Raw genomic sequence first — 25,369 nt, 5'->3', positions numbered from 1 at the left:
GTAGTGCCATTGTAAAGGCACTTGGGCAGGTTCATGGATGGCAAAGGTTTATTAAAGGGGGAAAAAAAGGGCACCAAGTGCAGGAGTCACTCAGTCCTACCTGCCTGTTATCCATATACCTGTCTAAATGTTTCTTAAACATTGCGATAGTACCTGCATCAACTACCTCGTTCCATACACCCACTACCCTTTGTGTAAAATATGTTACCCCTCAGGTTCCCATTAAATCCCCCCCCCCTCACCTTACACCTCTTTCCTCTGGTTTTCGATTCCCTTTCTCTGGGCAAAAGGCTCTGACCTGATCCCTGATCTGGTCCTCATGATTTTGTGCACTATTTCGAATCCTCATGATTTTGAATATGCTGCTATTCATCAAGAACAACACCACAGAAGTCTTATAACTGCACTTTATTTGTAAGGATGTATTTCAACTCCAGAAGATTGGCAGCATGAAACATTCCAGTCATTAGAAGAATATCCCGAAGGAGGAAATACTTCTGAAGTTCCATGTAGTAGATAGAACAGATCATGGAGAATAGATATTAATCAGCAGAGGCAAAGTCAGTGTGAGAATGGGAAGGGGTGTTACAATGGTTAGCAACTGGGAGATCCAGCAGCCCTTGGCAGACTGAATGCAAGTGTTCGACAAAATTATTTGAGAATAAAAAGAAAAAAGATTGCAGATGTTGGAGAAAAGAAATAAAATTGGACAAAAGCACAAAATGCTGGAAAAACTCAGCAAGTCAGGCAGCATCTGTGGAGGGAATGAACAGGCGATGCTTCAGTTTGAAGAAGGATTGCGATCCCAAAAATTGTCTGTGCACTCACTCCTTAGATGCTGCCTGACCCGTTGAGTTACTCCAGCACCTTTTTTGCTGAAGATCCCAGCATCTGCAGTCCTGAACTAAAATTAGAATATGCTTAAGAAACTGGGCAGATCAGGTAGTGGACCGAGGCGTAGTTAACATTTTAATTGAAACGTTACCATTAGTGATCTGAAGAAGGGTCTTCAAGCTGATGAAACATTAGCTCTGTTTCTCTTCCCACGGATACTGCCTGACCTGCTGAATAGTTCCACTAAATAAGTTTTTTATTAATTAAGCCATAAATTAAAAATGGAAAATGAACTCGTAAATGAACAGTAGTTCTATTTGAAAAGAAAAGAAAGCCTACCCAAAACTCAAGGTTGACTGGATTATTAGAATCTAATTCCAGTTCCGTCTGGTGCGCGCGTGAGAGAACAGAGTGTTATGATTCTGGGCTGCTCCATTCCATTTGATTGCCTGATGTTCTAGGGATTGACGCAAGTGTTTTAACATTTTCAGAAGCTCCTTATTCTCTCTCAAGAGTGATTCTTTCTTCTGCAGTGCCACATTTTGCTCTCGCCTGGCTGCATCTCGTTCTCTTTCCACAGAGACCAACTCATCTTCCAAATCCTGTAACCTAAAGGTTATTATGAATCAGTATTTTCAAAGTTTAGTTCAGTTTAGAGATACAGTGCGAAAACAGGCCCTTCGGCCCTCTGAGTCCACGCCGACCAGTGATCCCCATACACCAGCACTATCCTACAAGCAAGGGTCAATTCACATTTTTTTTTACCAAAGGCAATTATCCTACAAACCTGTACGTCTTTGGAGTGTGGGAGGAAACCGGAGCACCGGGGAGAAACCATGCTGGTCATGGGGAGAATGTACAAACTCCGTACAGACAGCACCCATAGTCAGGCTCGAACCCGGGTCTCCAGCGCTGTAAGGCAGCAACTCTAATGCTGCGCCACCGTGCCGATTAAGGAGCATTTTATTTCTCTGCTGCACCCTTTCATCTATCCTCCTCTATCTCATCTCATCTTTATCTCATCTATCACCTCCTCATCTGTCCACCATCAATCCAGTCTCTCCCTCTCTTTTCTATGGGCATTGGCATATGGTTTCGCCGATGCCCGTCATCCTGCCCAGTATCCATATGGACAATGAAGACACAGTTTCATAGCATGGTGTCCCTTGATAACATTTTTGCAGCCAGTGAGGAGTGATGAACTGCTTTTAGGGGAAGGAGATGAGTGTAGAGAAAGGTGACCATCAGTCTTGTGGCCAGTCTTGAATGGATGACACTAAATAATCAGATCATAAGTTCATAAGTTATAGGAGCAGTATTTGCCCATTCGGCCCATCAAGTCTACTCCGCCATTCAATCATGGCTTATCTATCTTCCTCTCACAAGTCACCGGGTGGCGCCACAACGGCTGCCTTGCCAACAGTCTGCCATGTCCTTTCCTTTCTTTGTTGTTTTATAGTATGTGTATGTTTATAGTTTATAGTATGTGTTAAATGTATGTTTTAGTGTTCTTTAGCTTTGTTTTAGGTGGAGGGTGGGCGGGGTTAGGGGAAACTTTTTAAAATCTCTTTCCTCAACGGAGATGCGATTTTTTTCCGTATCGTATTTCCGTCTGCACTGCGGCCTAACATCGAGGAGCTGGCTGCCTCTTGCTGGGATCGACTTCGGGAGCTCCAGCCGCGGGAGCTTGCGGACTTACCATCGCGGAGCTGGCGGTCCCTGTCGGGGATCGACCTCGGAGCTCCAACCACGGGAGCCTGTGGACTGTAACATCGTGGAGCTCACGGTCCCAGGTTAGAGACCGATGTCGGGAGCTCCAGGCCGCAGGAGCTTCGACCGCCCCGATTGCAGGAGTTTTGACCGCTCCGATGTGTGGGGCTTCGATCGCCCCGACTGCGGAGGTTCGACTGCCCCGACCGCGGGAGAATAAAGAGGAAAGATAGACTTTATTGCCTTCCATCACAGTGAGGAATGTGGGAAATCCGCTGTGGTGGATGTTTATGTTAACTTTTATGTAGATGTGTGTCTTGTTGCTTTTTTTAGTATGACTGTATGGTAAATCGAGTTTCACTCTACCTCAATTGGTACATGTGACACTAAAATACCTTTGAACCTTTGAACCGCATTCTCCTGCCTTCTCCCCATAACCCTCTGACACCCTTACTAATCAAGAAACTTTCAATCCTGCCTTAAATATATACATTGACGGCCTCCACAGCCTTAAGAGGCGTGGACTCCTATATATCGACGAATCCAAGAGCAGGCTTGGTGATTGTTTCGCTGAACACCTCTGCTCATTCCGCCTAAACCTAGCTGATCTCCCCATTGCTAAACGCTTTAACTCCCCCTCCCATTCCCACACTGACCTTTCTATCCTGGGCCTCCTCCACTGTCAGAGTGAGGTGCTACGCAAATTGGAGAAACAGCACCTCATATTTTGTTTGGGCAGCTTACACCCCAGCGGTGTGAACATTCACGATTTCTCTAACTTCGTAACCTTTGCTTTCCCTCTCTCTCCATCCCTCCCCCACCTTAGTTCTCTGACTAGTTTCACTGTCCTTCTGATTAATTTTACATGGTTGCATGCCTCCTTGTCACATTCCCCTCAGCAAACAATTAACCATTCTATTTTCCCTTGAACATCGTCTGCTTTGATCTGTTATTTTCACACCTTACCCTTCCATATCTCAAGACACCCTCTCCCCTAGTCTGAAGAAGGGTCCCGACCCGAAACATCACCCATTCCTTCTCTCCAGAGATGCTGCCTGTCCCGCTGAGTTACTCCAGTATTTTGTGTCTATCAGAGGCTTGGATAATATCAGTGATTTGACAGTTTGCTGGAGAATCTGTGCGGCATGGTGGCGCAGTGGTAGTGTTGCTACTTTACTGCACTAGAGACTCAAATTCAATCCTGACTACGGGTGCTGTCTGTACGGAATTTGCACATCTCCCTGTGATCATGTGGGGTTTTTTCAGGCACTCCGGTTTCCTCCCACATCCCAAAGATGTCCAGATTTGTAGGTTAATTGGCTTCTGTAAATTGTTCCTTATGTGTAGTATAGAACTAGTCTATGGGTAATCGCTGGTTGGCACGGACTCAATGTCCCGAAGGGCTTGTTTCCATGCTGTATCTCTAAAGTCTAAATACTTACAATCGCAGAAAATACATGGCACTGAATGTAGGGGATTCAGTTCGATGTGATGGCTGACCAAAAAAGAATTACAACCCATTCTAATCCTGCCTTCTAAAACAAGGTCTGTAGCCCAACAAGTCAAGGTTCTTCAAGTGTATATCCAAGTACTTTTTATTGAATTATGGTTAATGAGGGTTCAAAGATTTTTATTCTTATCTCCCCATTAACCTTTTTATTTATTGTTTAAATCTGTGTCCTCTTGGGTTTTAAACCTCCTCCTCAAGGAGACAAGATTTTTCACTGTATAATTTATCTTCACCAATCATAATTTTATTCTAATATAGGAAGGAACTGCAGATGCCGGTTTACCCCGAAAATAGACACAGAATACTGGAGTAATTCGGCGGGTCAGACAGCATCTCTGGAGAAAAGGAATTGGTGACGTTTCGGGTCGGGACCCTTCTTCAGACTGAGGAGGAAGATTACTGAGGAGGAAGTTTGAAGAAGGGTCTCGACCCGAACGTCACCTATTTCTTTTCCTCCAGAGATGCTGCCTGACCCACTGAGTTACTCCAGCATTTTGTGAATATTATTTTATTCATCATAATTAAGTCTCCCCACTCCCCTCTGTCCCAACGAAAACTGTACAAATTGAATTGTAGATAAAAGTGTACATTAAATTCCTCACGCTGGACTGGAAGATGTGTGACTGATAAGGTTGCCAACTGTCCCATATTAGCCAGGACATCCCGTCTATTGGGCTAATTTTTTTTGTCCCGTACGGGACCGCCCTTGTCCCGTATTAGGCCCGGGGGGCGCTGTAGGCCAGGACACTGTAGGCCCAGACACTGTAGGCCCAGACACTGTAGGCCCGGACACTGTAGGCCCGGACACTGTAGGCCCAGACACTGTAGGCCCGGACACTGAAGGCCCGGACACTGTAGCCCCGGGGGCCGCTGTAGGCCCGGATACTGTAGCCCTGGTGGCCGCTGTAGGCCCGGACAGTGTAGACCCGGAGGCCTGGGTGCTGCCTAATGGAGGTTGCGTAGCAACCTGCCTCCCGGCCCAGGCGCCCGCCATTGGTGGAACGGGAGCACGTGGCCGCTGGCTGGGTGAGGTCACGTGGGGCACGGGGCGGTGACATCACCTTTTGTCCCTTATTTGGGAGTGAGAAAGTTGGCAACCCTAGTGACTGAATTTGTTTTCTCTCTCTCATTTATTATATTGTTTAGAGTGTACTATGTTTACATATTCTGTTGTGCTGCTGCAAGTAAGAATCTCATGGTTCTATCTGGGACATATGACAATAAAACATTCTTGACTGTTGACACTCTGGAGTCACTGGTCGGACATGGTTCTTGGATGGTGGAGGTGAAGAGATGAAAGACAGGTGTAATACCTCCTGCTGCCCAGTGCCTTAAGATGGGGGGGTGGATGGTGGGAATGGTCAAATGGACCAGGAAATCACAAAGATAGGTGTTTTTGTTGTAACTCTCCTCTTCCCCGCAACTTTTATCTCTGTTTACCAGTCTGATGAAGGGTCGCAGACCTGAAACATCAACTCACTCATTAATATGCCATCATTATAATGTGACTTTAGTATAGCTAAGTTTTTTACTGTCACATGTAAAGTAGACCAGAGTAGATTGATCATATAGTTAATTCAATAGAAAGTGACTATTAGAGCATGGAACATCGTACATAACAGGAACAGGCCTTATGGGCCAACAATGCCTGTGCTGAACATGATGCCAAGACCATCACTTATTATTGAGGACTTTACCATCAATCTGGTTTTTTATCATTTGCTGCCTTTATCCTGTATCTGCACAACACAGACGGCCTGACTGCGACCATGGACAGTCCTGAAGAAGGGTCTCGACCCAAAACGTTACCCATCCCTTCTCTCCAGAGATACTGCCTGTCCCGCCGAGTTAATCCAGCATTTGGTGCCCATCTTCGGTGTAAACCAGCATCTGCAGTTCCTTCCCAGACAGTCGCCTCCCTGACTGGACAGCACGCAAACACCGCCCCCCCCAGCACACGCAACAATAATAAGCCAAACCAAATTAAATGATTGACCAAACTAGTTTGGGACATTGCAAATTACATTTATGATTTAATACTACTGTATCATTTGAAAATCAGCATGTTCATGTTACCGCAGTAAGTACTCCCTCTTCATGTCTCCCAGGGTTCTTTTGAGGGTAAGTGCCTCTTCCATGTAACCCTTCTGTAGCTCTTGTTCAAGAGTTTGCATTTGTTTCCAGAGTCTGTGACTCTTACCACCGTGATCCTGTTTCTCTGTGAACACAAACAAGTGTAATTTGTGGAGTTGTCATTCAGCTACGTCAACAGTGGAAAGGGGTCAAGGAAAGAGCGTTCACGCCGCGGCCCTGTTTCCACCAATCTTTCCACCACCACGCACAAGAAGCGCAAGATGCCATTGTTTGCAGATGCCAAGAAGTGTGTTCAGCTCTGGCTGAATGTAATAATCAATAAATAGGCCGTCACAGTGGCGCAGCTGGTAGAGCTGCTGCCTCACAGCACCAGAGACAGGGGTTTGATCCTGACCTCGGGCGCTGTCTGTGTGGAGTTTGCATGTTCTTCCTGTGTGGGTTTCCTCTGGGTGCTCCGGTTTCCTCCAACATCCTAAAGACGTGCGGGTATATAGTTTAATTGGTCCCCTGTAAATTGCCCCTGGTGTGTAGGGGGTGTATGAGAAAGTGGAATAGCATAGAACTAGAGTGATCGACAGTCATTGTGGACTTGTTGGGTTGTGGGGCCTGCTACCACGTTGTATCTCTAAAAGCTAAAAGTAGATGTCAGATATTACACATTCAACCGTTGAAGTGTTGGGACAATGGATCAATGGCCATCAGGATGGGGTGGGAACTGCTTTACGTCCTCATCGTCCACCCTGGGTAGTTCTACGGAACTGGCAAAATTTGCAGCAAAACGCCAACTACGGTACTCTGAAGCACCAATTGCCACTTTTGATTGTTGTTCACATTTATTATGTGCTGAGTTCCTTCGTTTAATCCTACCCTTGAAATTTACCCTCTTGAGGAGTTGACTCGTCTCACTCATTGTAATTCTTGCAGCAATATTTATCGGTTCTAAGCACACATCGAGGCTTTGAGATAATCAACGCTGATTCATCGGAAGTGTAGAGGGAGTGCAAGAGTAATAGAGCATCGTATTTTTGTCTGAAATCCAACGACTCTTATTCCAGTGATTAGGTGGATATTAAAATTCACAGTAAATTATGCAGCAAAAGAGCAGAGAGATATTGTGTGTAAAATGCCTCCCACAGCAAACTATCAAAAGCTGATTAACTTATCATTCACTTCATTGCTGTACGCAGCACCTTGCTGTGTGCAAAATGGCTCCCAGATCCCCTTACATAATTCTATTCTCTGATTCATTATCCATAGGGCGTTTGGGGAGATATAGTGTTATGCATTTATACTAATAAAGTCAACATGCTTATCCTCCTTATTCCATGAGCTCCAAAAGGAACCATTTATACAAATCTCATCATCCTGTTTCAACTTTGCTACCTTAAGAGTACCACACATCATCTTCTAATTTGACTTTAGATTTCAGGAATTTTCACCTTCTCATTTTCCCATGGTTCATTTTCCTCTGTGATTTACAATCTATAAAAGTCTGTAATGGTTCTCTTAGAAACCCAGCTGCTGGTGGATAAGTCAACTGGACTACGATGGACTACACACCTTGATTCTGAGGTGGGTGCAGGGGAAGAGTTGCTGCCTCACAGCGCCAGAGACCTAGTTTCGATCCTGACTACGGGTGCTGTCTGTACGGAGTTTGCACGTTTTCCCCGTGACCTGCGTGGATTTTCTCTGGGTGCTCCGGTTTCCTCCCACACTTCAAAGATGTGCAGGTGTGTAGGTTAATTGGCTCAGTAAAATTGTAAATTGCCCTTGGAGTGCAGGGCGGTGTTAATGCGCGGGGATCGCTGGTTGGCGCAGAATCGATGGGCCGAAGGGCTGTATAACTAAACTAAGGTAGCTTTAGAGATTATTCTGAAGTAATCCCAAGAAGTTTGCCAATTTTGATGGATTATCAGAGAGTCTGGATTAAATCCATAGGGTTCCCAGATATGGGAAGGTCACAGTTGCTGGAGGAGGTGACAAAAACGATTGACGCAGGCAGGACCATGGATGTTGTGTACATAGACTTTAGTAAAGCATTGAACAAGATTCTTTCATGGCAGGCTGATTTAAAGAATTAAGGCACAAGGAGCCCATGGTGATTTGGTAGATTGCATTCCACCTTAGCTTGGCCATAGATGATGGAAGGTAGTGGCAGTAGGGTGTTATTATGACTGGAGGTCTGTGACCAGTGGTGCTTTGCAAGGATAATGCCGAGACCTCTGTTATTTATGAGGTACATGAATGATTTGGATGAAAATCTAGGAGGGCTGATTAGTACATTTGCAGATGACGTTACAAAGTGGGGGAATTGCTATTACTAAGGAGAAGGTGATGGGGAAGGTGAAAAGTCTGAAGGTGGATAAGTCACCTGGACCAGATGGACCGCACCCCATGGTTCCGAAAGAGGTAGCTTTAGAGATTGTAGATTAGCGGTGATCTTTCAAGAATTACTGGAGTCAGGAACGGTCCCATGGGATGTGAAAATTGCAAATGTTGTTCCACTGTGCAAGAAGGGAACAAGGTAAAGAGGGGAAACCATAGCCTGACTTCAGTGACTGGTAAGATTTTAGTGTGCATTATTATTAAGGGTGAGGTTGCTGAGTACTTAGAACCACTTGATAAAATAGGCCAAAGTCAGCATGGTTTTGTGAAGGGGAGATCTTGCCTGACAAACTTGTTGGAATGTTTTGAGGAAGTAAATGGCAGTACGGATAAAGGAGAGTCAGTGGATATTGTTTACTTGGATTTTCAGACGGCCTTTAATGAAGTGGCACACATGAGGCTGCCGAACAAGATGAGAGCCTATGGTATCAGAGGGAAGATACTAGCATTGATAGAAGATTGGCGGAATGGCAGAAGACAAAGAGTGGGAATAAAAGGGGCTTTTTGTCTTGGCAGCTGGAGAACCGTGGGGTGTTCTGCAGCGGTCAGTGTTAGGTACGTTACTTTTTGTGTTGTATATTAATGACTTGCATGATGGAATTGATGGCTTTGTGACCAGGCTTGCAGGTGATATGAAAGTAGGTGGAGGGACAGGGAGCGTAGAGGAAGCAGGGACTCTGCAGAAGGACTTGGACAGGTTGGGAGAGTCGGCAGAGAAGTGGCAGATGGAATATAGCGTAGCAAAATGTGGAGCCATGCATATCGGTAGTAGGAAAAAAGACTATTTTTTAAAGGTGACTCAGAAATCGGAGTTGCAAAGGGACAGGCGTGCTGGTGCAGGGGTCCCAAAAGGATAATTTACAGGTTGAATTGTTAGTAAGTAGGGCAATTGTAAAGTTAGCATTCATTTCAAGAGGACTCGAATCTAAAAGCAGGGATGTAATGCTGCTTTATAGGTACTGGTCAGATGGCATTTGGTGTATTGTGAGCAATTTTGAGCCCCATATCTGAGGAGGGATGTGGTGGCATTGGAAAGGGTCCAGAGGAGGTCTACAAGAATGATCTCCATTGATTAGGTTAGCATATGATGAGCGTTTGGTTCTGGGCCTGTACCCATCGGAGTTTAGAAGAATGAAGGGGGGTGGGGTGGAGGGATCTCATTGAAACGTACGGAATAATGAAAGACCTGGATAGAGTGAATGTGGAGGGAATGTTTCCACTAGTGGGAGAGTCTAGGACCAAAGGCCACAGCCTCAGAGTTAAAGGACATATATATTTAGAATGGAGATGAGGAGGAATTTCTTTAGCCAGAGAGTGGTGAATCTGTGGAATTTGTAGCCACAGATGGCTGTGGAGGCCGACATTGGGTATTTTTAAAGTGGAGATTGATAGATTCTTGAATAGTAAGGGAGTCAAAGGTTACGGGGAAAAGGCAGGAGAATGGAGGTGCGAGGGAAAAATAGATCAGCCATGATCGAATGGTGGAGCAGATTCAATGGGCCGAAGGGCCTAATTCTACTCCTTTGTCTGATGATCTGAACTTATGAACTTGTGAAAAGCACGGTCTTTTACCCAGAGAAGGAAAATCAAGAAACAAAGGACATAGGTATAAGGTGATGGGCAAAGATTTAAGAAATGAAACCTAAGGGGCAACTTTTTTACACAAGAGGTGGTAGGTATGTGGAACAAGCTGATGGAGGGGGTAATTGAGGCAATTACTATCACAACATTTAAGAAACCTTTAGATGGATAGGATAAGTTTAGAGGGATATGGGCCACACACAGACAGGTGAGGCTAGTGTAGCTGGGACATATTGGTCGGTGTGGGTAAGTTAGGCCGAAGGTCTTGTTTCCAAGCTGAATGATTTTCTGACACTATGACTCAGTGGGTCAGGCAGTTTCTGTGGTGGGAAAGGATCGGCAATGTTTCGGGTTAGGACCCTTCTTCAATCATGAGAGTCTCCACAGATGCTGCCTGATTCGTTGAGTTCCTCCAGCACTTCCTCCAGATTCCCTCAAGATTTCAATGCCTGCAGTTCCTTTCATCTCCATCACATTCCTTTACCTCGGCGATTTGTTATCGCTGTGTTATGTAAGGCTTTAGCCAACTGGACATAGCCGTCACTTTCAGCAGCTCTGCGAATGGCTCCAGGACCCAACATCCTTCCTCCTCCAACAACGAGATCAATACTCCTGACTGCCTTCTCGCTACGAGTAAAAGAGATGGAACATGTTGCAAAATACAAGAAAACAGCAAATCATATTAAATGTGCAAAAAATGTGCCTTCTTACTTTCTGCTCCTTCACTTAATGCTATCTAATTTGTTCTCAACTTATTCAACATCTCAACTTATCTCAACTTATTTCTGTCTATTTTGTTCTCACTTTTACATAAATCGTCAATAATTGCTTGGGCACCATTCCATAGGTACCAGCAGCTATCAAATGCCTTGTTACAGCAGACTTCATCTGTTGTTACAGCAGAATGTTCTTACAGCAAACTTCATCTGTTGTGAGCAGTTTTGGGCCCCATATCTGAGGAAGGATGTGCTGGCGTTGGAGTGGGTCCAAAGGAGGTTTACGAGAATGATCCCGGGGATGATTATGTTAATGTATGATGAGCGTTTGATGGCACTGGGCCTGTACTCACTGGAGTTTAGAATGATGAGGGGGGACCTGATTGAAACCTACTGAATAGCAAAAGGTTTGGATAGAGTGGATGTGGACAGGATGTTTCCAATAGTGGTAGAGTATAGGACCAGAGAGCATAGCCTCTGTACAATAATTGTATGTACCTTTACAAAAGAGATAGGGAGGAATATCTTTGGACAGAGGAAGGTGAATCTGTGGAATTCATTGCCACAGACGTCAGAGTCATTAGGTATTTTTAAGGCGGAGAATGCCAGTTTCTTGATTAGTAGACTCAATGAGCCAAACGGCTAAACCTGCTCCTGTGACATAAACAAATGAATCGAAAGAGGAGTCCAAGTTGTGCCCAATCCCAGCCTCTACCAACACTATCTTTAGTTTAAGTTTAGAGATACAGCAAGGAAACAGGCCCTTCGGCCCACTGAGTCCATGCTGACCAGTGATCCCTGCACACCTATGCTATACTCCACACACTAGGGACAATTCACATTTATACCAAGCCAATTAACCTACAAACCTCCACATCTTTGGAGTGTGGGGGGAAAATGGAGATCCCAGAGAAAACAGGTCATGGGGAGAACGTACAAACTCCGTACAGACAGCACCCATAGTCAGGATCGAACCGGGATCCCTGGCGCTGGAGAACAGCAACGCTACCGCTGTGCCTTGTGTCATTTCATTGTCTTTGGATAGCGGGAACTATTCCTGGCCCAGAGATCAGTTTTAACGCCAGCACCATTTCATTTCCTTCCATACCTGGATTGTTCTGATTTGCTGGTCAGATAGGATCCCCTTTTCCCGGATAAGTCTGTAGACCACTGGTGAGATTTGTAGCTCTGTGACAATCAATAAAAAATTGGCACGAATCCCATCTGTATGGAAATCCTCATTCCATGTATTTTCAAGATGGTTCCTGAAATCTGAAATTTAAACAGTTTCATTTAATCAGTGTTAAATATACTAGCACTAGTCCAGCACTAAACATTGCCTTCTTGTGTGGGACGCAACTGCAAAAGCTAGTTTACACTGAAGATAGACACAAAATGCGGAGTAACTCAGCAGGCCTGGCAGCATCTCTGGATAGAAGGAATGGGTGATGTTTTGGGTCGAGACCGTTCTTCTTTGCCTTCTTTCTCATTCATTTATCAGGGTATTGCTGGCAAAAGCAACATTTGTTGACCATTCTCAAGAAACATAATCTGATGTAAAATGTAGTCATACAGCATAGACACAGGCTCTTCAGCCCAACATGACATCAACTTGTCATATGAGGAAAGATTGGAAAGACTAGGCTTGTATTCACTGGAGTTTAGAAGGATGAGAGAGGATCTTATAGAGATGTATCAAATTATAAAAGGACTAGACAAGCTAGATGCAGGAAAAATGTTCCCAATGTTGGGGGAGTCCAGAACCAGGGGACACATAAAGGGGAGGCCATTTAAAATTGAGGTGAGAAGAAACTTTTTCACCCAGAGAGTTGTGAATTTGTGGAATTCTCTGCCGCAGAAGGCAGTGGCGGCCAATTCACTGGATGAATTTAAAAGAGAGTTAGTTGGAGCTCTAGGGGCTAGTGGAATCAAGGGATATGGGGGAAGGCAGGCACAGGTTACTGATTGTAGATGACCAGCCATGATCACAATGAATGGCGGCGCTGGCTCGAAGGGCCAAATGGCCTCCTCCTGCACTATTTTCTGTGTCTATGTCTAACTGGTCCATGCCGACCAAGATTCTCCATCTATGTTTGTCCCAATTGCCTGCATTTGGGCCTTAAACCTTTCCTACCACTGTACCTGTACCTGTACAAGTGCATTTTAAATGTTGTTATTGTACCTGCCTCAACTATCTCCTCTGGCAGCTCATTCTATATACCCACCACCCTCAGTGAAAAAGTTGTCCCTTTCCCCTCTCACTTTAAACCTATGCCGTCTGGTTCTTGATTCTCCTATCCTGGGTAAATGACATTGTGCACTCATCTTAACAATTTCCCTCATGATTTTATACACCTCTATAAGATCACCCCTTAACTTCCTGAGCTCCAAGACATAAAGTCTGAATTTTCAAGACGGTTTCTGAAATCTGCAATTTAAACCATTTCATTTCATCAATCATACTAGCACTAATCCAGCACATTTGCGTTTTTTTTCATTTATTTTATATTCATTTTCCATTCCTATAGTTCAGGCCCTCGAGTCCTGGCAACATCCTTGTAAATCTGCGCTGCATTCTTTCCAGCTTAATGAGCTTAGTGTGGCACAGTGGCACAGTGGTAGAGCTACTGCCTTACAGTGCCAGAGACTCGGGTTCGATCCTGACTATAAGTACTTGTCTGTACAGAGTTTTTAACGTTCTCTACATGACTGTGTGGGTTTTCTCTGAGATCTTCGGTTTCCTCCTCACACTCCAAAGACGTACAGGTTTGTAGATTAATTGGCTTGGTAAATGTGAATTGTTCCTAGTGTGTGTAGGATAGTGTTAATGTGCGGGGATCGCTGGATGATGCCGACTCGGACGGCCGAAGGGCCTATTTCTGTGCTGTTTCTCTAAAACTAAAAAAATCTAAAACCAAAACATCCTTGCAGGGTGACTAAAATTGAACACAATGCTCTAAATGCGGCCTCACTGCTGTCTTGTACAACCATAACATAACATTCCAATGAAATTGTAACTGATAGGGGAAGATAACGAGACATAAAAAAATCAAATTGGTATTCGTTTATTATTAGAACATGTATTGAGATACAGTGAAGAACTTTGTTTTGTACGCTGTCCAGGCAGACCATACCATACATGAGTATGACAGAGAGGAAGAAATGAGGAAAGGAACAGAATGCACAAGTGTCCCAAAATTAAACATCACCTATCCATGTTCTCCAGAGATGCTGCCTGACCCGCTGAGTTACTCCAGCACTCTGTGAAACGTCACCTATCCATGTTCTCCAGAGATGCTGCCTGACCCGCTGAGTTACTCCAGCACTCTGTGAAACGTCACCTGTCCATGTTCTCCAGAGATGCTGCCTGACCCGCTGAGTTACTCCAGCACTCTGTGAAACGTCACCTATCCATGTTCCCCAGAGATGCTGCCTGACCCGCTGAGTTACTCCAGCACTCAGTGTCATTTTTGTAAACCAGCATCTATAGATCCTTCCCTGTTTCTCCATTCTATCATCATATACTGTAAGTTTGATGAAACACACAGAGCTGAATCATTAACTCTGAGCTCTATTTCTTTCACCTTGATGCTCAGGCAATTTCTGAGTTTACTGCATTTCTTATTTTTATTTCAGGCTTCGAGCATCTACAGAAATGCTTTCTCCATACTCTCATGCTATCTTTATCCCGGGGAAGGTCAAGTCAGGATGGAGAAGGAGGTCAGTGACAAACATAGACATTTTGTTTCACAGTTTTTGTCTTTAGTTTTAGAGATACAGCATGGAAACGGGACCTTCAGCCCAACGGATCCACACTGACCATCGATCACCCGCTCACACTAGTTCTATGTTATCCCTGCTTCTCATCCCCTACCGACAGGCTAGGGGCAATTTTCAGATGCCAATTCACCTGCAAACCCGCACGTCTGTGGGAAATGAAAGGAAACCATAGCATCCGGAGGAAACCAATGTGGTCACAGAGAGAACGTGCAAACTCCACAAAGACAGCACCTGAGGCCAGGATCGAACCTGGGTCTCTGGCGCTGTGAGGCAGCAGTGCTACCACCTTGGCACAGAGCCATATGCACTCTGTTCATCTCACCTGACCTTGAGGTACTATCCTTGGCCGTTCCAGAGAAGAAAAATCAAATGTGTCACCACGTACAAACTTGAAAATTACCCTGCACTTATTGACCTGTGTAACTGGAGTCGTTAAGGAATGACTTCGTCTTCGTTGTTGGTTTGATCATTGCTGTGAAGGGAGAAAATTTGAAAGACTTAAAATAATACTCAGCAGATTAGAAATGTACAAGTTTTCTCATTATACGTCTTATTGTTTTAGTAGAAGATAGACACAAAATGCTGGAGGAACTCAGCGAGACAGGCAGCATATCTGGGAAAGAAGGAATGGGTGACGTTTTGGGTCGAGATCCATCTTATCTAACCACACCATATGGGCAAGGAAGGCACCAGAAACATAAGTGGAAAATTACTGGCAAGTTCTCAAGTCAGGTAGAATCTGCGGAAAAAAGAAGCAAAGTTAACGTTTCAGGTTGAAGACTCTTCACCTCCAACCTGAAAATGTAACTCCTTCAGATGTTTCTGAAGGTACGGGATACTGAGTTGGATGATCAGCCATGATAATATTGAATGGTGGTGCAGGCTCGAAGGGCCGAATGGCCTACTCCTGCACCTATTCTCTATGTTTCTCCTTCCCCAGACGCTGCCTCACCTGCTGAATGTTCCTGGCATCATCTGCGTTTATTTCAGGTTCTACAGCATCTGCAGTGTTTATCATTTCTCAAGGAAGTCCCAGGTTGCATTCTCTGCCTATGTTGACCCCGGCTATTAGTGACTGCAGAAGGCTTATAAGTGATCATGAGAGTAGATCGAGCAGATGCACAGGATCTCTTGCCCAGAGGAGGAGAATCGAGGACCAGAGGACATAGAGAGGTTCAAGATGAAGGGGAAAAGATTTTACTCCAGCGGCAAACCTCAGTCACCATTCAATTTCTATAGCGCGCTTTAGGGCACCTGCTTCAATTTATCTTCTCCGCTCAGCGTGAGTTAATTTATCTTCTCCGCAATTTTGTCTCACCCCACAAGCCTCTTGGCTCAGCGCGAATCACCATCTGGATAAGCCAGATTTAACAGGAATCTGAGGGGTAACTTTTTCTCACAAAGGGTGCTGGGTGTATGGAACAAGCTGCCAGAGGAGGTGGTTGAGGCTGGGACTATCCCAACATTTAAGAAACAGTTAGACTGGTACATGGACAGGACAGGGTTGGCGGGATATGGACCAAATGCGGGCAGGTGCGACTAGTGTAGATGGGACATATTGGCCGGTGTGGGCAAGTTGGGCCGAAGGGGCTGTTTCCACACTGTATAACCAAAATAAACTTTATTCAAACAGAAAAAAACCAAAACGAAACAAGAACTGTGCCAAATATCTTCTGAATTCTCAGCGGCGATACACACATTCATCAGCGTCGTGTTTGGTAGTCAATAGACAATAGACAATAGGTGCAGGAGTAGGCCATTCGGCCCTTCGAGCCAGCACCACCATTCAATGTGATCATGGCTGATCATTCTCAATCAGTACCCCGTTCCTGCCTTCTCCCCATACCCCCTAACTCCGCTATCCTTGAGCTCCATCTAGCTCTCTCTTGAATGCATTCAGAGAATTGGCCTCCACTGCCTTCTGAGGCAGAGAATTCCACAGATTTACAACTCTCTGACTGAAAAAGTTTTTTCTCATCTCCATTCTAAATGGCCTACCTCTTATTCTTAAACAGTGGCCCCTGGTTCTGGACTTCCCCAACATTGGGAACGTTTCCTGCCTCGAACGTGTCCAAACCCTTAATAATCTTATTTGTTTCGATAAGATCCCCTCTCATCCTAAATTCCAGTGTATACAAGCCTAGTCGCTCCAGTCTTTCAACATACGACAGTCCCGCCATTCCGGGAATTAACTTAGTAAACCTACGCTGCCCGCCCTCAATAGCAAGAATATCCTTCCTCAAATTTGGAGACCAAAACTGCACACAGTACTCCAAGTGTGGTCTCACTAGGGCCCTATACAACTGCAGAAGGACCTCTTTACTCCTATACTCAACTCCTCTTGTTATGAAGGCCAACATTCCATTGGCTTTCTTCACTGCCTGCTGTACCTGCATGCTTGCTTTCAGTGACTGATGCACCAGGACACCCAGATCTCGTTATACATCCCCTTTTCCTAACTTGACACCATTCAGATAATAATCTGCCTTCCTGTTCTTATCCTGCCTTCCTAGTCACCACAGAGTTATCATTCTACCTGCCACCCTTGCCACTCATGTGGCCCCCTAGGGTGATATCCCTTCCCCTCGTTTGAGGGGCGTCTCCGCCGCACCCTGCCCCCCAATGTCCAGCAGCGGATGGAGCTACGAGGAGAGACGGTTGCCCCCACCTTCGCAGAGTGTGGATTTGCGAAGAGTGTCTGGAGAAGGACGCAAGGTTCTTTGTCACGGTTTATCCTGAACAGCTTGTTCCCAGGGACACATTCAGAGATGGGTGTCGTGTACTGCTGGAAGATCATCAACTCGGTGAAAGATGCCCTTTGGTCTGCCTTAAACTTGTTGGCCTCCCAGCGGAGCGAGCTGTCCATCAGGGAATGTTGCCGACTGGCCCACTCCAAACTGCAGGAGTACGAGCGGAGGGACGCACTGAAGCTCGGTGCTGCCAACGCCAAGGATCTGTGGGGAAGGACCACAGTCTAGGCTGATGTGTCCTCTCACGATCATAGTCCAATGACCACTGCTGTCATGTGCAGGTTTTAGTTTGGTCTAGTTCAGAGACAGAGCGCGGAAACAGGCCCTTCGGCCAACTGAGTCCACGCCGATTAGTGATCCCTGTACACTGGCACTATCCTACACACACTAGGGACAATTCACAATGTTACCAAAGCCAATTAACCTACAGACCTGTATGCTTTGGAGTGTGTGAGGAAACCGGAGATCCTGGAGAAAACCCACGCAGTCACGGGGAGAACATACAAACTCCGTACAGACAGCACCCCGTAGCCAGGATCAAACCCAGGTCTCTGGTGCTGTGAGGCAGCAACTCCACCGCTGCACCACCATGCCGCCGTGAACATTGTGTGAAGATGTTGACCAGAAGCTACCCACTGGGGTAGACACCTGAAGGCAGCTGAGGGCAGACACCGGAGTGTGGACCACTCTTGAGAACAAAAGGGGACCAGCTCTTGAGAACAAAAGGGCTGACTTTGCAGTAAAGTGGGGGAGCAATGGGATACGGGAATGGAAAGTAAAAATTCAGTCATGATCTATGTCAAATATTTGGATTTTTTTTCAGTCATATTTAAAGATATTGACCAATGCTCTGCACTTCTTTGACTAGAATTAGTGTCAGCACCTGATATGTTTAGCTTAGTGTAAATGAGAGACACAGAATTGAAACAGGCCCCTACGGCCCACCGAGTCCACACTGACCATCCATCACCCGTTCACACTAGTTGTATGTTATCCCACTTTCTCATCCATGCCAGGGGTAATGTACAGGGGCCAATTAACCTACAACCGTGTACGTTGTTGGGATGTGGGAGGAAACCGGGGCACCCGGAGGAAACCCGTGAGATCATGGGGCAGACGTGCAACCTCCACACAGACAGCAGCCGAGGTCAGATAACTAAGAAGGCAATACGGGGAGAAAAGATGAGGTACGAGGGTAAACTAGCCAATAATATAAAGGAGGATAGTAAAAGGTATGTGAAGAGGAAAAAAATAGTCAAGGCAAATGTGGGTCCCTTGAAGACAGAAGCAGGGGAATTTATTATGGGGAACAAGGAAATGGCAGACGAGTTGAACCAGTACTTTGGTTCTGTCTTCACTAAGGAAGATACAAACAATCTCCCAGAGGTTCTAGTGGTCAGAGATCCTAGGGTGATGGAGGAACTGAAGGAGATTCACATTAGGCAGGAAATGATGTTGGGTAGGCTGATGGGACTGAAGGCTGATAAATCCCCAGGGTCTGATGGTCTGCATCCCAGGGTACTTAAGGAGGTGGCTCTAGAAATTGTGGACGCATTGGTGATCATTTTCCAATGTTCTATAGATTCAGGATCATTTCCTGTGGATTGGAGTGTAGCTAATGTTGTCCCACTTTTTAAGAAAGGAGGGAGAGAGAAAACGGGAAATTATAGACCAGTTAGTCTCACATCAGTGGTGGGGAAGATGCTGGCGTCAATTATAAAAGACGAAATTGCGGAGCATTTGGATAACAGTAACAGGATCGTTCTGAGTCAGCATGGATTTACGAAGGGAAATCATGCTTTACTAATCTTCTGGAATATTTTGAGGATGTAACTAGGAAAATGGACATGGGAGAGCCGGTGGATGTGGTGTACCTCGACTTTCAGAAAGCCTTCGACAAGGTCCCACATAGGAAATTAGTTGGCAAATTTAGAGCACATGGTATTGGAGGTAGGGTACTGACATGGATAGAAAATTGGTTGGCAGACAGAAAGCAAACATTGGGGATAAATGGGTCCCTTTCAGAAGGGCAGGCAGTGACTAGTGGGGTACTGCAAGGCTCGGTGCTGGGACCACAGCTATTTACAATATACATTAGTGACTTGCATGAAGGGATTAAAAGTACCATTAGCAAATTTGCAGATACAAAGCTGGGTGGTAGTGTGAACTGTGAGGAAGATGCTATGAGGTTGCAGGGTGACTTGCACAGGTTGTGTGAGTGGGCGGATGCATGGCAGATTCAGTTTAATGTGGACAAGTGTGAGGTTATCCACTTTGGTGGTAAGAATAGGAAGGCAGATTATTATCAGAATGGTGTCAAGTTAGGAAAAGGGAACGTATACAATGAGATCTGGATGTCCTAGTGCATCAGTCACTGAAAGGAAGCATGCAGGTACAGCAGGCAGTGAAGAAAGCCAATGGAATGTTGGCCTTCATAACAAGAGGAGTTGAGTATAGGAGCAAAGAGGTCCTTCTGCAGTTGTACAGGGCTCTAGTGAGACCGCACCTGGAGTACTGTGTGCAGTTTTGGTCTCCAAATTTGAGGAAGGATATTCTTGCTATTGAGGGCGTGCAGCGTAGGTTTACTAGGTTAATTCCCGGACTGTCCTATGTTGAAAGACTGGAGCGACTAGGCTTGTATACACTGGAATTTAGAAGGATGAGAGGGGATCTTATCGAAACATATGATTATTAAGGGGTTGGACACATGAGGGGCAGGAAACATGTTCCCAGTGTTGGGGAAGTCCAGAACAAGGGGCCACAGTTTAAGAATAAAGGGTAGGCCATTTAGAACGGAGATGAGGAAAAACATTTTCAGTCAGAGAGTTGTAAATCTGTGGAATTCGCTGCCTCAGCAGGCAGTGGCCAATTCTCTGAATGCATTCAAAAGAGAGCTTGATAGAGCTCTTAATGATAGCGGAGTCAGGGGGGTATGGGGAGAAGGCAGGAACGGGGTACTGATTGAGAATGATCAGCCATGATCACATTGAATGGTGGTGCTGGCTCGAAGGGCCGAATGGCCTCCTCCTGCACCTATTGTCTAATGTCTATTGTCAGGATTGAACCTGGTTCTCTGGCGCTGTGTGGCAGCAGCTCTACCAGCTGTACCAATGCGGTTGGTGAAGATGAGGAAGCTGGTGTGGGGAGAGAGATCCTTTAACGTTTGCTTATTGTAACAGCGGTTTCACGGCCCGACAGTAGAACGCGCAGGTCGAAAATCCTCTCTGTTTATATACTTCTGCTTCATTCACTTTTTTTCCATGGAGTCTGAAAATATCAATAAAAGGGGGGGGGGGGGGGGGGTGTTCCAAATTGGTTGTTCCATTGGAACAAATTGGTTGTTTCATTTTTTAAATGCTAAGCAGGGACAAAATCCTCAGTGAAGATGGATGCCTCATGCACAATGCCAGTCCTACCCTCATCTCATTTGATCTCCATGTGTATTTACAGACAGTCGTTTTAAAGCTGTGATACTGATCAGGAATCAGAGGATGCTGAGGACCCGCTCATAAGAACAGAAGTGAAAGGAGCTGAAATAGGCCATTCGGCCCATCAAGTCTCCTCCGCCATTCAACCGTGGCTGATTTATCTCTCCCTCCTAACCCCATTCTCCTGCCTTCTCCCCTTAACCCCTGACACCCGTACAAGTCAAGAATCTATATGTATCTGCCTTAAAAATGTCCATCGGCGGCCTCCACAGCCTTCTGTGGCAATGAATTCCACAGATTCACCACCCTCTGACTAAAGGGTCCTCCTAACTAAACCCTCCTAAAGGAGCCCTCCTGCCTCCCACAGCGTTTTGGATCCGTATGGGGGTCACACTGCCGAGCGGTTCTGCGACTGAGAAGTGTTGGCGGCGGTGGGAAGCCGGAATTGGTACAGGGAACGTTTTTAAAATTCCCGATTCACATTCAGCACATGTAAATGGATTTCAGTTGGAGAGCATCACATCTTCAATGGCAGCACAGTAGTAACAGCCCTGCTTTATGGAGGGGGTGGTGACAGGCTAAGTCTCAGGTCTGTCTATCAGTGGGATTGTGCCTGGCACCACTGTAACATTCTGTGCCTACTCTTGAGCGATGTATATCGCTTTTGTTATTTTTGTTTTTTAAATAAAGAAGGGGAAAAAATGATTTGGCAGGCCGGCTCTTAGTCTCCCGGCAACAGAAGGCGCCGGGACTGAACATGATGTCAGCATGCTGGCACAGTCTCTGCAGAGTAACCATGGCACCTGGTGTGCCCGCTGGTGGCATTGCAATCCCATATCACACATCGGGGCGACCCATTCAGCCGGCCTGCCAGTTACGCGGTGCAAACAAGGGAGGCCAGTACTCAACCAAATCAATTCAATTAAGCACTAATGAACTGAAAGGCCCATGTGTGTGTCATAGATTTCACCCAAACAGGCGCACACTCACACACACACACAGTGAAGCAAAAATAAGGAAAGCGCATTAAAATCGGACGAGATGAATTTCCTGCCTTTTCGATCCCAATGTCAGCGTTGGGCAACGCGTTAACCTTGATATTTTTTTTATGGCAACGTTTGCGGGTTTGCCGCTGTCTGCTGTGTGACTCGGTCCCGATCACAGCGGCAGTTTCAGGGGGAGAACAATAAGGTGGGTTGGAGACTGTGTGAAAACTGGGCCTCTATTGTGGGGTTTACAGTACTTGGTGGCCGATCAACAGCTCTCTGTATGGCGACCCAGCCTCATTTGCATGAACTTATTCTCTACTGAACAGACCCATTTGGCATTGTTTCAGCTCTGCCTCAAAGTCCCATGAAGCTGCCAGATGGGAGCTTTATTTCCAGACTTGCTTTCTCACGAGAATTTATAAGGGTATCACAGTGAGAGTTTTTTTTTTTTTTTTTTTGCATATTGCAAATCGGGGTTGTACAGAATTAAGGGAGGCAATGTAAATCAATAGCCGCCACTTGGAGCACCTCATTGATACTCAGGGCAAGTCTTGCCGTCACTCCCCCTCCCATTAGACAAGGTGAGGGGTCTCGGCTGATTTTCAGTTGCAACTATCCGAGCCGGCTGATCATGAGTTGTGGGGTTGTTCAACAGCCCCTAACACTTCCCTGCACCCTAATTGTCCACATGCAGTGCACTAATACACACACGCTCATTAATAAGGGCATTTGGAGAGTCATCAGCCATCGGAGCTCCGGTCAACCTCACCTGCCCCTCTCCACTTCTGAACCCTGGATAGTTTCCCTCTTCCCATTGCCATGCCAGTTATAAAGAAAGAAATTACACTTATGCGGGGGTCGCTCATGGCTTCAGTAAATCCCAAAATGCTTCACACCTAATTAAACACATTTGAATATTTGACATTGATGAAATACAAAAGCCAATTTTGACATGCCCAAGTCCCACAGATAGTGGTGAGGTAATAAGCTGCCAACCTGTTTTAATGATGTTGGTTTTGCAGTGAGGAGTCGTCGGGACCCTTGCCTTACACCCAGCTGGGGGATCTTGTGACAGCTGAATCCGTGGTTTAATATTGCATCTGTAATGCAACTCCACAGAAAATGCATCTTTCCCCTGCGCACTGCGGCAGGAGAGCAGCTGGAATCTGTGTTGCACGGTGGCGCAGCTGGTAGAGCTGCTGCCTCGAATGCCAGGGACCCGGGTTCGATCCCGACCTTGGGTGCTGTCTGTGTGGAGCTCCATGACCGTGCGAGGGTTTCCTCTGGGTGCTCCAGTCCCCCCCCCCCCCCCTACATCCCAAAGACGTGTGGCTTTGTAGGTCGATTAACCTCTGTAAATAGCCCCTCGTTTGTAGGGAGTGGGATCATACAGAATTAGTGTGAACGGGTGACCGATGGACGGCATGGACTCGGTGGGCCAAAGGGCCTGATTCCATGCCGTATCTTTCAATCAATTCAATCAATCAATAATGTAGGCACAAAATGCTGGATTAACTCAGCGTAACAGGCAGCAAGCATCTCTGGAGAGAAGGAATGGGTGACGTTTCGGGTCAAGACCCTTCTTCAGACTGAAAACAAAATATTCAGACTGAAGAAGGGTCTCGACCCGAAACATCTTCCATTCCCTCTCTCCAGAGATGCTGCCTGTCCCGCTGAGTCACTCCAGCATTTTGTGTCTACCTTCGATTTAAACCAGCATCTGCAGTTCTTTCCTACACAATCAATCAATAATCTACCCACAAACATCTGAGTCAGTATTCAGATGGATCTCCAACTGCAATTCAATCTATGCCTCATGACTGCACTGTTGACCGCACAGCCGAGAGATTAATAACTGGTCAGTTATTTCAGAGCCTGAACTTGGTTCAACAGAACACTCCAAAGACGTACAGGTTCGTAGGTTAATTGGCTTGGTGTAAAGATGTAAATTGTCCCTAGTGTGTGTAGTGTAGTGTTAATGTGCGGGGATCGCTGGTCGGTGCAGGCTCGGTTGGCTTGTAGGGCCTGTTTCCGCGCTGTATCTCTAAACTAAACTAAAGAAAGAACATCATGTGGAACAAAATTTATTCCTCAAGGCTTTAAAAAACTGAGATGAATCACTTACTCTGGACCGCAAACACTCCACGAACCTGTGATCAAGGTGAGATCTGAGCATCGGAATGGGCCATGTTTACATTACCAGTTGCTAGGAGACTACTGAATTCTCCAGGCAGAGTAAGTGTCTCAGCTTTATTTTTGTCACCTTACTCATAAGCAGTACACAGCCTATGTACATCCAATGAATATTTTGTGTTCAATGTTATCAGAAGTGCGCTGAGCAAAGAGATGAGGGCCAAGCAACTTGAGAAAGGGAGGGGCTAATTCACATCCCATCTTTCCCTACTGAACGTTTGGAAGATTACTTAGTCCATGATATAAAAAATACAATTGTTTACTTTAAAACAAGAAAAAAACAAAATATAGATTTAAATGAGGGGAGGTGACAGAAATCATTATCACGTTTGAAATGTACTTGGTATACATTAATTGGAGGAGCATCATCTCATTTTTCGCTTGGGCAGCTGAAACTGCAGTGGTATCAACCTTGATTTCTCTAATTTCAAGTAACGAGGACCTTTCACCGTCCGGCACGGCCTGGAATAGGCCGCGGGATTTTCCATCGCCCGGCGGGGGCTTCAATGTCGGGAGCCCCGACCACCCCGACGTGGCAAGTTCAACTGCCTGACCGTGGGAGAAGACGGCAGGAAAGAGAAAAAACATTCTGGCCTTCCATCACAGTGAGGAGGTGACTGGAGGAGACTCACTGTGTGGGTAACATAAAGGCTATTCTTTTCTATTCTATTCTGTTCCTGCATTCCTTCACCCCCCCCCCCCCCCCACCCTGGTCATCCTGCTAGTTCCACTGTTCACATCCTTGTAACCTTCTCGTTAGCACATCTTCCCCAGCCAACAATGGACCATTATGGACTCCACCCTTTCTGGGGCCATCTGTTGCCCGCCCTGTTTTGTTCTGGCCATTTCTCATCTCCAGATCCCCCACTTCTCTCTTTCAGTCTGAAGAAGGGTTATGACCCGAAACGTCACCTATGCCTTTTTTTCCAGAGATGCTGCCTGGCCTGCTGAGTTACTTCAGCATTTTGTGTGTATCTTTGGTGTACATTAATCTACATGGACCAAGATTTGTGAACTGATATTAGGTAGCAGGACTTTTTCAGAGGGTGTAGGTTATGATCACTTTCTCTGCTATTAGGTTCACTATTCCTTTGATCTCCCAAATAATTGTTTAACACGTTGAAGGAACCAACAAGGAGGACAGTTCACACCAGCCCGACGTAGAACATCCAAGAGTACAGCACAGGAACAGGTCCTTCAGCCCACAATGTCCGTGCCCAACACGATAAACTAATCTCCTCTGCCTGCACATGATTCAGATCCCTCCATTCCCTACATATCCAAGTACCTATCTAAAAGCCACTTAAAACACCAGTATTATATCTACTTCCACCACCACCTGGCAGTGCGTTCCAGGCACCACTACTCTCTGTGTGAAAAATCTTGGGTCGCACATCTC

General features: G+C 45.8%; 1 protein-coding gene across 2 annotated transcripts; it reads right to left on the bottom strand.

Annotated features, from left to right (window-relative positions):
* Window positions 1-1,129: 1,129 nt before the first annotated feature.
* Window positions 1,130-24,031, bottom strand: LOC144609088 (uncharacterized). Of its 2 annotated transcripts, none has more exons than XM_078427469.1 (6): window positions 23,903-24,031; window positions 15,011-15,082; window positions 11,939-12,102; window positions 10,599-10,741; window positions 6,131-6,272; window positions 1,130-1,443 (listed from the first exon to the last, which is right to left on the bottom strand). In XM_078427469.1, exons 4-6 carry the CDS (start codon window positions 10,693-10,695, stop codon window positions 1,206-1,208), a joined length of 477 nt encoding a protein of 158 aa, XP_078283595.1. In that variant the 5' UTR covers window positions 10,696-10,741; window positions 11,939-12,102; window positions 15,011-15,082; window positions 23,903-24,031; the 3' UTR covers window positions 1,130-1,205. The 2 variants fall into 2 exon arrangements, with proteins under 2 accessions (XP_078283595.1, XP_078283596.1); XM_078427470.1 differs by lacking the exon at window positions 23,903-24,031 and adding an exon at window positions 22,774-22,871.
* Between the last annotated feature and the right edge of the window lie 1,338 nt (window positions 24,032-25,369).

The sequence above is a fragment of the Rhinoraja longicauda genome, chromosome 33 (assembly GCF_053455715.1).
Source record: "Rhinoraja longicauda isolate Sanriku21f chromosome 33, sRhiLon1.1, whole genome shotgun sequence".
Classification (NCBI taxonomy): domain Eukaryota; kingdom Metazoa; phylum Chordata; class Chondrichthyes; order Rajiformes; family Arhynchobatidae; genus Rhinoraja; species Rhinoraja longicauda.
The sequence above is the reverse complement of the archived record's forward strand: the minus strand, read 5'-3'. Positions and strand labels throughout refer to the sequence as shown.